This window comes from Micrasema longulum, unplaced genomic scaffold (genome assembly GCF_059751315.1).
Source record: "Micrasema longulum isolate JH-2025_06_02 unplaced genomic scaffold, ASM5975131v1 h1tg002393l, whole genome shotgun sequence".
NCBI classification, from domain to species: domain Eukaryota; kingdom Metazoa; phylum Arthropoda; class Insecta; order Trichoptera; family Brachycentridae; genus Micrasema; species Micrasema longulum.
Window position 1 is genome coordinate 1 of NW_028279542.1, and position 14,602 is coordinate 14,602.

The 14,602-nt window shown below is 30.9% G+C and overlaps 1 protein-coding gene across 1 annotated transcript in view; it reads right to left on the bottom strand.

The window, feature by feature from the left end:
• Positions 1-4: 4 nt before the first annotated feature.
• The window catches only part of LOC148272289 (clavesin-1-like), a gene marked incomplete at its 3' end in the record, with an annotated part of 35,455 nt that continues 20,857 nt past the window's right edge, over positions 5-14,602 (bottom strand). The window contains exons 3-4 of the mRNA XM_088240238.1: positions 1,776-1,932; positions 5-115 (exon numbers count right to left, since the gene is read on the bottom strand). Of these exons, the coding sequence (XP_088096364.1) occupies positions 5-115; positions 1,776-1,932 (268 nt within the window). The remainder of the gene's footprint in view (positions 116-1,775; positions 1,933-14,602) is intronic.

Consider the following 14,602-nt stretch of genomic DNA (forward strand, 5'->3'; position numbering starts at 1 on the left):
ATGATGACGACAACTCCCCGAACCTGAGTCTCCGGCTCCAACATGGCAGCTTCATGCACCAGGTAGAACAGACGGAATAGCTGATCTGCAGTTACTCTTTTTGGATCCCAAGTTCCTGGAAAAGTAAGATAAACACGTCATAATTATGTTCATTTACTTTCCCACTGTTTATTGTTTCCGTGTTTACTTTATATAATTACATTATTAAACAATTTATTAAATAAAGTAAATCATTAAAATTTTGTGTTTTTTTAAAACCGCATATATAAATTAGGTTAAGTTTTCATGTGTTTCCTCTTAACACAATATGATTAAATCACTGTGCGAGGAACTATTAAGAAAAATGTACTAATTTACATGGGCAAATTTATAGGCTACACGTCATTCACAATTGTAGTGTTTTGAGGAATGAGTTTTTACACTTCCAAACAATGTTTATTTGATCATTCATTTTCACTGTTACAAGTAATTAGTTTAATTATCATGTAAATAATATATATATATATCTTTTTGACCTGATTTTAAATAAAAAACACTATGTTAACCATCGAAATTATAATTTAACATTTTTAACCATTGCCTTTGAATTATTGTAGAATAATAAAGGTTATGTCAGGTAATAATTCAAACTTGTGTGCTGTGATGCGCATAACTTAACTAATGGCCAGTTACATAAATTAAACAAGATTAATTAAAAATAAATGTAAAACAACTTTGTTTTTAACCAAGTATTTATATTTGTTTCTACCCACCGGTTTCAAAGCTAGACAAGCTTCTTTATCGAGGTATAATTAACTAATTAATATTATCATATTTAAATTTTATCGAATAAATATGCCGATAGGTCTTATACTCTAAAGAATAATTTAGGTCATTATAGAAACCGTTTAACGATAAAAGCTTTACAATTTATAATAAAATAAATAAAACAACTTTTTTAACTACTAATATTTTTTTTTCACCGACCGGTTTCAAAGCTAAACAAGCTTTTTTCTCGGGGTAATCTCAATGTATAGTTAAGTTTACCTTGAGAAAGAAGCTGGTTTAGCTGAGAAACCGGGATGTGGAAAAAAACTAAGTTGTTTTATTTATTTTATTATAATTATAAACTTCATGCTTTATAAACTTATAAAATTATAAGCTTCAAAAAAAATAATTATATGTTTTAGAATTTATTTTGATTTGATTATATTTTATTTATGGGACTTTACTAACAACCACTAACAGTATTTTATCGTTGCGCCGGAAATATCAGCTGTTCAGCCATGTATATTTTGTAATTAAAGAGATAATTTAAACAATGTACTTTTTGATGGTGATTTTTTTTACAGATTTGGTATCTCATGTTAACGTCCTTATCTCCGTTAGTCCTAGATTTACCTTTACTCCATTTTTGATAGCGTTTTAATGTGTTTATTTTATTCGTGTAGGCACGTTTTTTGGTTTATATATTGTTGTGTTATATTTTGTTATGAAGATGTTAAACTCTCTTTGTTTTTTTGTTGTTCTGAATATGTGTTTTTAAAAATTAAAAAAAATAAGTCCCGATTGTATTGTGAGTTTTAATAACTCCTAGGAATCTTATTCATAAAAAAAGTTTGTAATATATGATTTATTTAAAAAATAAAGTTTATTTTATTGAAACAAAATTGTGTAATTTTAACAATTAAATTAAAATAACATTGAAAAAAAACTCACTAAATAGATATTACCGGTGCAAAGAGGATTTATAAATCATTTAAAATGTAATCGAGTGTAAAAAATGTAAAACAAACCTCCAGCATTGACTATTAGTACTCTTCTTCCCTTGTGGTCTCTCCCCTTTAGAATATTTACAACGTTATTATCTAAGAAAGCTTCCCTCTCATCTTCTGGCATCAATCCATCTAATATATCGGCATTCGCTTTTTTAAATTCCGCTATTCTTCTCATCTGAAATTAGAAAAAAATCTCTTTAAAAAAACATATAAAAAATGTAAAATATTTCAAATAACCTAAGAATTTTTTTAATCCCACACGATAATTATAATAAACCACAATCTAAGACGTGCATATAATTTTTCATATTTATTTATTTACGAACGGTTCGATGAACCTTTTGAAAAATAAAAAAAATAGTAAAATTTACAACGGATATGGTTATTAGGTTTTTTTAATGATTGAACGTTGTTTTTTTATTTGCATTATTATCACGGCGTTAAAAGTGTCAAATTTACTATATTATCCCTTTTAAATTAGTAGCTATCAAAAAACGTTAAAAAATGCGTGTGACTGTAATTATTTATCAAGTTGTTTTAGCCATTAGTTTATACATTACCGACTTCCCTAATGAGAAAGTTTAGTGCTTCGGGAAATATGGTACAAAAAATGATTTCTTACACGCGGTGAAAATTGAAGCATTAAATTTTAAGGCGAAGTTTCGAAAATAAAAGCAAAAATTCATAAAAATAACTACTTTAAATTAAGTCACATTTTTTTTTAAATCAATCAATGATAGAGTCTTGTGATAGATTTGCGGTTTCTTGGAAGCCAGCCAACCCACCAATCACGTCAACTCACCGAAGAGAACTACTGTTTTTTTTTGGGTTGGTTCGATGATTTATCAACAAATAAAAATAGACGCTGAACTTCCTTATTTTTGGTATCTAATACAAAAAGCATGATTTTTAGAGAATAAACAGAGGTTGAAGAAAAACCATTTAAAATTCAAAATTTTCAGCTTTTATTTAGCATGTGACAATTTTATGACACTATCATTGATTTGGGGCTCAAATTTTGGTAGGGCCGCGGTGGTGCATATTTTGTTGGAAAATATGTACAAATAAAATGCCATGTAATTCCGCAGTTGCATTCCATCAGCAACACTACCAATAATCCTACTCCCTAGCGTCCATGAGTGGTCTCTTTGGCCCCGGGAGCCCTGGGCAAAGTGGCCACTGGCATTAACATCAGTGCCATAGCAGATAGGGAGAGGATGAATGGCGAGTGTCCGGCGCCATAAAACGGTACCCCTCCAGCTAAGGGTAGGTAACCCTGACAGAAAGTTCCCGAGTCCCGGGCGGTCCTTAAATGGACCAGGGGTGCGAAGAATCTCCCGGCTCGACATAGAACTGTGGAGGAGCTGTTTCGCACTGCTCAGGATAGGGAGGCTTTCTCCCAAGTGATCGTCAACGTCGAGGGGACCCGACATGACACATGAAGAAGAAGATCATTAATATCTTACCTTCAATAAATTTCTACGTATTTATTTATTGAAATCAATACATTCGTACAAAATAAAACAATACTATATGTAAAAAGTAACGACAAATTAATATCTCGGCCAATCATATTAATTAACAGCATATGACAATAATATTTAAAAACACAGAGGTCGTCAGGAATTAAAGCAAAAAGAATTCTATAAAACGGTATGGAAAAAAACGAAAGGAAGAGAAAATGGAAAAGGAAGTACGAGGCTATGAGGAATTTAATATAAAATAATACAAAAAAATAATAAATCTCAAAAGTTTGCTCATGGATTGTATTACTATAGCAATTTCCAGATTTATTTATTTATTATATATATATACGGCCTAAGCCAATTACAAGAGTTACATGAAGAAACATAAATGCAAGAAACTGAATAAAAAGAACATAAAACTATTTAGCAAAGACAAACAAGGGCAAAACAATAATAGTATACAATATATTAAAAAACTGGTTTTAAAAATAATATTTAGTTTAACTAAAAAGGTCTATCATCCTTAAAATTATTGTTATATGAAAGGCATACTCGATCGATACTCGTATATATTTTTTAAAAGATTTGATCGCTATAGCGATGGTAAAAAAATTTATGCTAATGTGCTATTAAATCTTTCATAATATACAGGATGTTTAGTATAGAGTGGAACAAGAGAAAATGATGGATAGAGGGGGCATTTGAAATAAATTTATTCTAGTGGCCTGTCCCCAAATGACACCAATGTATTATTACGATACTTTTAATGTTTTTGTTTTCATTTTCCCAGATGTTGGTCTAGTGCCTTAAGTAAAATAAATTTTAAGGCTAAAAAAACGTAAGTAAGAAAATAATAATTGTTAACATTTGCGTTTTCTAGGGCCGTAGCAATTATTTGTAATAAATAAAAATACCAAATTCACACTCTGAACCCTCACGCACACATATACGTATATGAATTCCTGCTGATGACATGAAAATATATTTAAAAATAAAATCTAATTTAGACTGTGTCAAACTCCAAGAAGATCTCGATAGGTTAAATTTATATTGTAAACAAAACTTACTAAAATTGAATATTAAAAAATGCTCTGTGCTCACATTTTCAAGGAACAACTTTAAAATCATCCATAATTATTGCCTTGACTATCAAGTACTTACTAAAGTTAATGAGATGCGGGATCTCGGGGTTCTACTTGACAATAAGTTAACGTTTGAGGCACATGTCAACTCAATTGTGAAAAAATCATACCAAATGTTAGGTTTCCTCTTCCGTATAGGGAGAGAATTCAATCATGCGCGCACTCTTAGAACTCTTTACTTTACATTTGTTCGAAGTCAATTAGAATTCGCATCTCCCGCTTGGAGCCCTCAATACAAAAAATACATTAACCGAATTGAATCTATACAATCAATTTTTTTATCGTATTGCAATTTTAGACGGTTGACTCAGAATACAGGTCCAGATGAGTCTATAAACTTACCTAAACTCCAAACTCTCCAAACTCGAAGGAACATGGCTGATGCCATTTTTATGTATAAAACTTTGAATAACATGATAGATTGCCCTAAGATTCTGTCACTTATTAATTTTAGAGTCCCAGTAACGCAGACCAGAAACCAATATCTTTTTAAAATTTCTAAATGTAAAACTAAATCTTTTCAAAATTCATTTGTAAATAGAACCTGCCATATGTGTAATCAGAAATTAAATTGTATTGATATTAATAACATATCTTTAACTTCCTTTAAAAGTGAAATTTCCAAAAATAATTCAAGTTATGATGTTGCGCCTTGAATCCGCAGCCTATATTATGCAGGTGATGTGCAGTTCTGTATGTAGACACATAATAAATGAACACTGTATGGTCAACTATAGTTGTATTATTTATTGTAATGTGCAACTGTGTGACCAATATTCATTTACATTTCTAGTAATATTATAAGTTTTGTATGATTAGTTATTTTATGTTATGTATAATTTTTATGTGACAACATTTACAATAACAATATTATGTGGAAGCCTCTAATTGGACTTTATGATATGTATTTTAGGTATAATTGATTCTTATAAATGTATAAATGTCTGTTGGCTTTCCAATGAAATAAAATAAAATAAAATAAAATGAACAAATACATATACACACATGCATACGCACATCTACATGCATATATAAAACATACACAAACACATACAATACAGGCGGTACATATACATATTATAAACCACTCAAGATGTACATTCAGCAACTTGTTTGCCTAAGTAGTTTTGTGCCGTTAATTATCAGCACCAAAGTTGCCCTAGTACAACGGTTAAACTCTTCTAAGACAAACAAAATTTATTCATAGCTGATGCAAGCCTAAAACTTTTTTTATGTTAAAAGAACAAGACCAAAATCTGGACAAATAACAACAAAAACATTTGAAAAAATTGTAATTGTAATTATAATTTGGTGACATATGGAAACGGGCCGTTTCACCCAAATTGTTCAAAATGACTCCCTCCATCTATAATTTGTTTGTTCTACTCTCTACCAAACACTCTGTATATTAACATATATATACAAATATTGGGTCGGTAGAAAAATAATAAAACATCTATTATATTTATATCTAACATAAGTGTAATTTATAACGATTTTTAGCCCTTTCTTCCTCGATAAGGGGTCACCTACATAGGTACTTAGGAGATAAATCGTTTATTTATTTTGATATTGTTATAGATAATTCTCGATATTGTATCGTATTTGGGACAATTAGGTAACATTTTAATCAAAACACAGTACGTGAAATGGTGTCAAGAGTTGTGCCAGGAATCATTCTCCTTCCTCAACCAGCGGTGCATCGAGCACTGTATTGGTACTCTAGCCCCAGCGTATATTAGTCATTTTTGTTACATGAACGTTAGATGATCGGTCTTACGCATCAGGACTTATATTACAATCGGAAGTTTACACTTATCTTTAATTTTATGTGCGAAGTAAAATTAAGTTTTCTGTAAGAAAAATATAGCATGTTTCTTCTAAATATAATGTCATCATTATCATCTTTCCATTTCTGCACCTGATGGTGCTTAGGGCACTGCATTGGTACACCAATCGCAGTGTATCTTGATCATTTTGTTTACATGCAGGTAAGATGATCAATCTTACGCTTCTTATTCTGGTGTGAAAACTCCCTTTTAAATTAATATGTCACTCAACCATGCCGGGAATCGAACCCGAGACCTCTTGCGTGGTCGGCAAATGCGCTGACTATTACACTACGAGGCCGACAATACTAAAACCGATAACATTAAAATAAAATACATTTTTTTTCTTAACATGTTCAATTACAGGTTACCGACGAAGATATTTTAAATTTTCATACAAAAATACACATTTTCGTACATAAATATCTTAATTAGAAATAATAAATCAATTTGATGAATCTCACCCGCATAAATAAAGGTTTTAGCTCTTTAACTTCACAAACATCAACAGATGAAAGAATTTAAGGAATATAGATATCCAAATATGGGCACAATGGTGAATGTTACGCAGTGTGTAAAGTGGCCACTCAACCAGCCAACGACAGGTCATAAGCCCTGTAGATGCCTTTACTTCTATATTACTTTCTCTAAAATGTTCTTTATCTCTGTTGTTATATTTTAATATTAACATCTCCCCAGTGAGTTGAATCCAGTCCTTGTCTACAAAAATTTGGACAAACTCAAAACATTTTTCAAATATTCATTTTTCCGTCTCATCAGTCTCCTATAGTTTGGGGTGTTTGAAGTATAAATCAGTGATTTTTTTACAGTCAAACGATGCATCTTACGTGTATTATATATCTATTCAGTGCATCTTAACATTATGAACAGTTTCTAAAACAAACAATATGTTTGGCAAAGTGTGGTCTAAAAGGTGTTTTAACAAGAATACACTCAACTTGTGACGTCACGGAAGTAGTTCAGTTTAAATTTACAAATCCTTAAAAAAAAAATATTTATTCATACTTTACCCTTCCAAACTACAAACAATAATAAAAATAATGTGACCTCACTGGGGTAACCCGTGCCGAGGACACTTAACAATATACATTTTTGAAATGTTTTTACATTTGAGAATAAACAAAGAAGACTAACTTAATAAACAGAGATAATTAACAAAATATTCAGACTGTTTTAAAAACTAGGTATAGATGTACATCTATATTATTTATATTACAAAACGCACAATGAAAATAACAAAAACCTAACATAAGCTTTTCACTTGTGAAGCAGTTGATTCAATATTGGTTTGGGCGAATGAGACAATCCATTTTACTTCAACCTAGCTTCACTTTCCATTTTTTTATGGCCTTTTTAAACATTTTCTCGTTACTAATTGTTTAAAAAGATAGTGAAAGTAGATTTTAGATTTTAATTGAATAATACTCAAAATCCCTTGGTCCGAAAGTGGTGTTAGTTTGTATTTGAAACAATGATAACAAGGTACATAAAAAAAACCTTTAATTTGTCTTAGTTTAAAAGTCCTCATTTCTTCCTTTTTCCTCAATTAATATAACTCCGTTAACTTTCCATTAATATCAGAGCCCAGGTGCAAATCCATGGACAGAAAAGATTACGTTGAAAAACCACTTTCTTAACCAATATTTCATGTCGACCTTACCAGGAATCGAACGCATTTAATGCATAGAAACAAATGAACACATGGAAAAAATAATTGATAATTCAAGTTGATAATAACTTGTATTGACGAATGTAAATCATTGTTTACAGAGCGATAAGTGTTGCTCTTTGAACGCAACACAATTCATTTCTACAATCTATTCCCTGCTCGTCTTGATGATGAAATAACTAACACTCAAAAATAAAACCAAAGGTTACCCTGACTCAGTTTCAGTAGATTCTGAAACATCAATAATACTGATAAACCCTAATTCCGGCAGATAATACTTGGAATTCATAGTTACTAATATTTATATTATATATGTATAATATATAATGCGGTACGAAGGAGAAATCCGTAAACGACTTATATGATAAAATGAAAGAAACATTAAAGTGATTGTTTCAGCCATAGAATTAAGAATAGTTCAGAAGAAGCGTAGAATAATATTTGACCACATCGGACTGTGTCCATAAATCCACCCATTATGCCCCACTTTCGCCGCGCGCATTCGTGATGTCGCCGCGTAATGTTGCACGAGGGAAAAAATATAATTATAATACTAGTAAGGTAAAAAAAAGCATTCTGTTAATTTCTCTAAAATTTTATTGTGCACGCGGAAATAGTCATTGACACAACAGAGTAGAGTAGATAAGTAAAGGGAAATAAAAGTAATTAAATCAATGAACTTTAAACTTAAAATATAAAACAAATTTTATTTCACATTAAACGGATATTTTTTTATATCATGTTAAATAATATTTGATGTTTTAAAGATAATGTTGGTCAAATGTTCACGATAGAGTTGTTTAATCCGAGATCCAATTTTCATTAGTGCTTTAGATTTAGTTCATTAAATGAGCAAAGTAGGGTAAAAAATTTACTACCCTGGCAACACTAACAAAATGTTCATTTTGTTTCTTCGACAATCTGACAGATGGAAAAATAATTTCCTTTTTAAGTAATGCATTTGCCACATACACATTCATTTGCTAATTACACATGAAATGCGATTCCATCCTGTTTCTTTAAGATCCTATCAGTATTTCTACACTTTAAAAGGACACAACACGGCATAGTTGAATTTAAATCAGGAGTTGCGTACTGAGCGACGTCTACAAAGAAACTAATGGGTCAAAACGTAAACATACTCATTTATGAGTAGTTTAGTCGCCTTCTGTTTGATGTGCGTATGCGGTTTCTGGACTATTCTTAATTCTATGGTTTCAGATTTTGCTTTGTGGAAAACATTTTAAATGTATTAAATAAAACACTGTGTATTTCAAATGTATAAATTTAACTTAGTGGAACATTAATCAAAATAGCAGATTAAATTAAAATACTTTAAATTTGTTGCAACAGAGATGAAAAAAAGTTTTGAGAAAGGAATATGGAAGTCTAGGCATCTGTAGGCCTTCTAACCTGTCATTGCCTGGTTTAAGGGGCCACTTTACCTCTCAGTTTTCCCTCTCTGTTGCAACAAACAAAAACCTTAATAACTCCCAAAGGAGGAAATCCAGCCTGTCTAGAAACATTTTTACATACCCAAAATATTGTTGATTGAAATCACGGGTATAAGAAGTCTAAAAATGTTTTAAATATTTTTGTGAGTCTACTGACATTTTTTGGTAGAACTGAATTTTAATTATAATAATAAAAATACGTATATAGTACATATAATTGAAATATTTTTTTAATATAAAACTTCATAAAATTATAAAATTTACACCTGTTTTTATTATATACATTCAAACAAAACTTAAATTCATACAATTGTTATTACCTAATACTTAAATTATTTTAATTTAAACACTTTTATTTCCATAATTATTCCTGCAAGCAGGAGTTGTTTATCATTATTTGTTATTTTGTTTATATTTGTTATTGTTATTTATTTATTTTACTTTCTTGTTGCACCGCAACAGGTCAGGAGGCCCAATTACAGTGGTGAATTACATCACAGAACACCCAGGCTTGAGAAAAATCACATTTAATTTGTTTTGTTCTCACCGGGAATCGAACCCGGAACCTTCCCTGTGAGTTGAGCGTCTTGATCACTACACCATGGAGGCCGCCAAAAATGTATAAATAAAGGTTAAATAAAACTATATACGGATTTTTATTACTCGTATTTTCTTTTCAATTTGTAAGACAAACGATTGCAAAAGGGATTTTCAGAGCTTAAATATTATGCTTTTCCCATACGTAACAAATTTATCGTAATTATATGGCTTATTTTTCCGTGGGTTTCGGTACACACAAAGCTTTCTGTTTTAAAGTAAGTAGCATTATAATCATTTTTCACAAGAGGAAGAATTTAAAGTGAGTAAGATCGATTATATACAGTCCACATCTAGTATCCTATTGTCAGTGTAGAAAACTTCTAAAGTAATGAGCCATCAAACACTCATCGTGGTCCTTCGAGCCGGATTTTAAATAAGATTAAGATTTAATTTAATTTACAATTAATATTATGTTAATAAAATTTGTATAAAACCACTCACCGACTTATCTGTCTACCGGTTAACCCTCGGTGGTGGCGTAGTGAAGCATGTGTCTAACCTGCATGTCGATTTTATATTTTTGCAAATCTACTATGGTGAAGGTGTGTAGTGGTATTTGCATGTTGGTGTAGTGTTGTTGTCCTGACAAAGAGACGGGTTACGTCTCGAAACCGGTAGATAGATAAGTCGGTGAGTGGTTTTATACAAATTTTATTAACATAATATTAAAATGTTGGACCACAAAGTTAATGCTTTGAATATTAATAATATAATTTACAATTAATTAATTTTTCCATACGCCTTTCATTACTTTATTTCATGTCCTTTTTATTTTTCTATTATTATAAGTAATGTATTATATTTTCTTCCATTATTCTAAAGTTCTAAAGCTTTTGAAATTTTTTCAATTTTTAATCAATCTTCGTTTATAACACATTGCATTCTAGGTGAAATGGTTCAGTCGGGTGAATCTCACCCACATAATAAATGTTTCAGTTCTTTTACTTCACAAAAGTCAACAGATGGAAGAGTTAGGGAAATGTGGATGCTTAAACATAGGCAGAATGGTGAATGACAGGACATAAGCCCCGTAAATGCCTAGACTTCCACATTCCCCTCTCAAAAATGTTTTCCCTCTCTGTTGCAACTAATTTAGATAAAAACAAACTACTTAATTTTTGGCATCCATAGTAAATACTTATTAACCACAATGTTTGAAATATAATAAAATACTATAATATATGGTACGTATTGAAATCGCAGCTTCTCGATGCAAGGTTGATATAAAAGTAATTTGATATTTAGTATATTATGTTGAGATTATTTCTCTACCTTGAATTGCAAACTATTATGGATTCCAAAGACTAAATTATTACCAGTAATGCATGTAGCTGATTTTACAAGGAAAATCTTATTTATTACTAGGTTTTCCAGACACTTTATTTAAGTCAAATAAAATGATAAGGATTTAAATGTATGTTATTTGTAAAAAATAACAAATAATAATAATTGTGTATCATTCTAATGGGTAAAAAATAATATTTATATTAATTTGTTAAAAACATTTTTATGATTTTAGGGCCATAGGTAGATTTGATGGGTTTCTCAAATAAGAAAAGACATAAAATGAATTATTAAATTTTACTTATCCACTGGTAGATTTAGAACGGACTAAGATATAGCAGCTTTAGGACGAAAACGACTCAACTCGGAAAATCAACTTTTTGTGAAATTGCAAAAAAAGAATGTAAATTGTGACATCTTCGTATTCTTTTGTCGATTGTTTCGTATTTTTTTAAGTAAGCACCAAATTTTGAGTTAAAAATGATACCGAAGGCTTTCAGCTATGAATCTATGAAAAAAAAGCGTAATAAAAATCAATTAAAACATAACAATTATTGAATGAGTCATTAAAAGATTGAAAAAAAAAACAAACAAATGCACTTTGATAAATAAGATAATGACGTAATTTATATTAGGTCAAATCGGGTCACCAAACACATGTTTTTATTTATTCATGAAATAACATAAACGTAAATCAGTCACTAAGATTATCGATAATTTAAATAATAAAATGACATTAACTTAAATAAGTCACTAAGATTATCGGTAAGTCGGAACGAAACAATCACAAAGCTAAATTGGTCGTTTTATTTTTTTTCAATCAAGTAAACATGCCATTTGTATCGGAATTAAACCGACTCAACGGCTTTCGGTCACTATATGTTTGTCTGCGTTGCGTCTTTCACACAGCAATGTAATTAATTGCATCGCTACCGTAATGACACGGAATTCAAATTCTCTGAATAATAAAGAGACCGATGTAACGGTTTTGTCCTATTCCCACTCGAGTGTTGGGTTTTTTTAAATGAAGATGGATAATGTTAATTAAAGTCACAATATTTGAGTTTGTCCAAATGTTTGTAGAGAAAAGACTGGATTTCACCCCCTCGGGAGTCATTAAGGAAATTGTTAAATTATTTTTAGGCGTTGCCTAGTATGTGAAATAGTTCAGTCAGATGAATCTCTTCACAACAATAAAGGTTTTAGCTCTTTAGCTTTACTAAAATTAACGAATGGAAGAATTGAAGAAATATGGATGTTTAAACATTGGCAGAATGGTGAATATTACACAGTGTGTAAAGTGGCCACTTAAACCAGCCAATGACAGGTCATAAGCCCTGTTAATGCCTAGACTTCCATATTCCCTTTTTAAGGTATTCTCCATCCCTGTTGTAATTTGTTAATTGAAGTCGTTTTATGATCTTAACTAATTTTAAGATTTTTTAGTTAAGTCGTTTTCGTTTTAAAGGTGCGATATGTTAGATGAACTGGACTATCTTGACGGACAGTTTTTACAACATTTTTCTCTACTAAGTTAAAGCGTTTGTTATTATTACACTGTACGACACCGTATGTTGACACTTCTAGAACGTACATATTAAAGCAATGAAAACATTTGATAATGACACAGATAATTACGCAAAGTTACCTGCGCTTTGGCAAAGCAAATTAATGCAGTGTAATTTCTTTCTGAAATAATCGAAGAGACCTGCATACGTTCTAAAGGACGCATTTCCAGGTCAACTAATGTCAAAATCTTGTGACGTCACGCAAAGTAGTTGCCTCGTGTGCCTAATTTGAGCAAGCTATAAACAGACAGAGCCTACTTTAGCAAGTGCAAAATTATTTTTAATTGAACTTATGATAGAAAATATTAGTATATAACCACGTACCGACTTTTTAGTCTACCGGTTTCAATGCATACCCATCTCTTCGTCAGGACACTCACTACACCAACATGCAAATACTAAAATACACCGCCACATTCACCATCACCGTAGTATATATGAGGGTATTAAAAGCAAACTTAGAAATCTCCATTAAGGAGTTACTGAGATGTTTGCGAAAAAATTTTGAAAAAAGAATTGTTAACTAACTAACTAACCATCACGCCATTTCCCCGGAGGGGTAGACAGAGAGGATAGAACGCCACACCACTCTGTCCTGGCACACTTCCTTTACTTCCTTCACATTCATACATCTTCTCATGCACGCACGTCGATTATTCCGACTTTTCACATGACCACTTTCAAGAATTTGTTGTACTTGATCATGTCATGTCTTTCTCGGCCTTCCTCGACTTCTACAACCAGACACATTCGCATCATAAATCTTTTTAGCCGTTCTTTCATCATTCATTCGCTCCACAGAATTGTTAGATTTCTAATTATGCTTCACTAACTCAATTGAGAGAGCTAAGTTTACGGTGTCAACTAGTATAATTGAAATCTGTTCTTGCAAGATTTAGAGATGATTTTGAATTACGCTATTACGAATTACGAATTGTTTAGGTAGGTAGGTTTTTACGTATACTTTATTTTGGTATCAATAACTAATTTTCCGTTTTTGGTACAGGTTTCTCAGTTTGCTTCTAAAAATACATAAATCATATGCAGATTTATAGAGATGCGAACACCACCTTGTCTAAAAATGCACTAAGCTTAATTAAAAAATATTTCATTTTGAAAATATTTTTGATAAATCTACCTGGTCCATGAAGAAGTATGGAAATTGTAAAAATAAAATTTTCAGGCGTTGCCTAGTATACAGGAGAAATAATTCAATTAGATGAATCTCACCCGCATAAATAAAGGTTTTAGCTCTTTAACTTCACAAACATCAATAGATAAAAGAATCGAAGGAATATAGATGTTCAAATATGGGAAGAATGGTGAATGTTACACAGTTTGTAAAATGGCCACTTAAACCAGCCAATGACAGGTCATAAGCCCTGTAGATGCCTAGACTTTTATATTACCTTCTTTAAAATTTTCTTCATTTCTGTTGCAATATGTTAATATGAACAGCTCCCCGGGGAGTTGAATCCAGTCCTTGTCTTAAAAAAAATATTTGGACAAACTCAAAATATTGTCGATTGTTTTTTCTCATATCCCTGATGTGGATTTATAATTATTTATCTTACATTCTTCGCGAGAAATTCCCGAAGTGGGTATCATGAATTATTGTGTTCGTGTACTAAGCCGAAACAAATAGATTGTCCGTGATTACCAGTGCAATGTACATCGGATAACATTATCACTAACATGTTGGTTATATAATACTAAATATCGACATAAACGTATTAATAACAATAAAATTGATTATGTTAATTCCATTCGCACAGCTGAAAGATTAATTTTTTAATTCAATGATATTTTAAG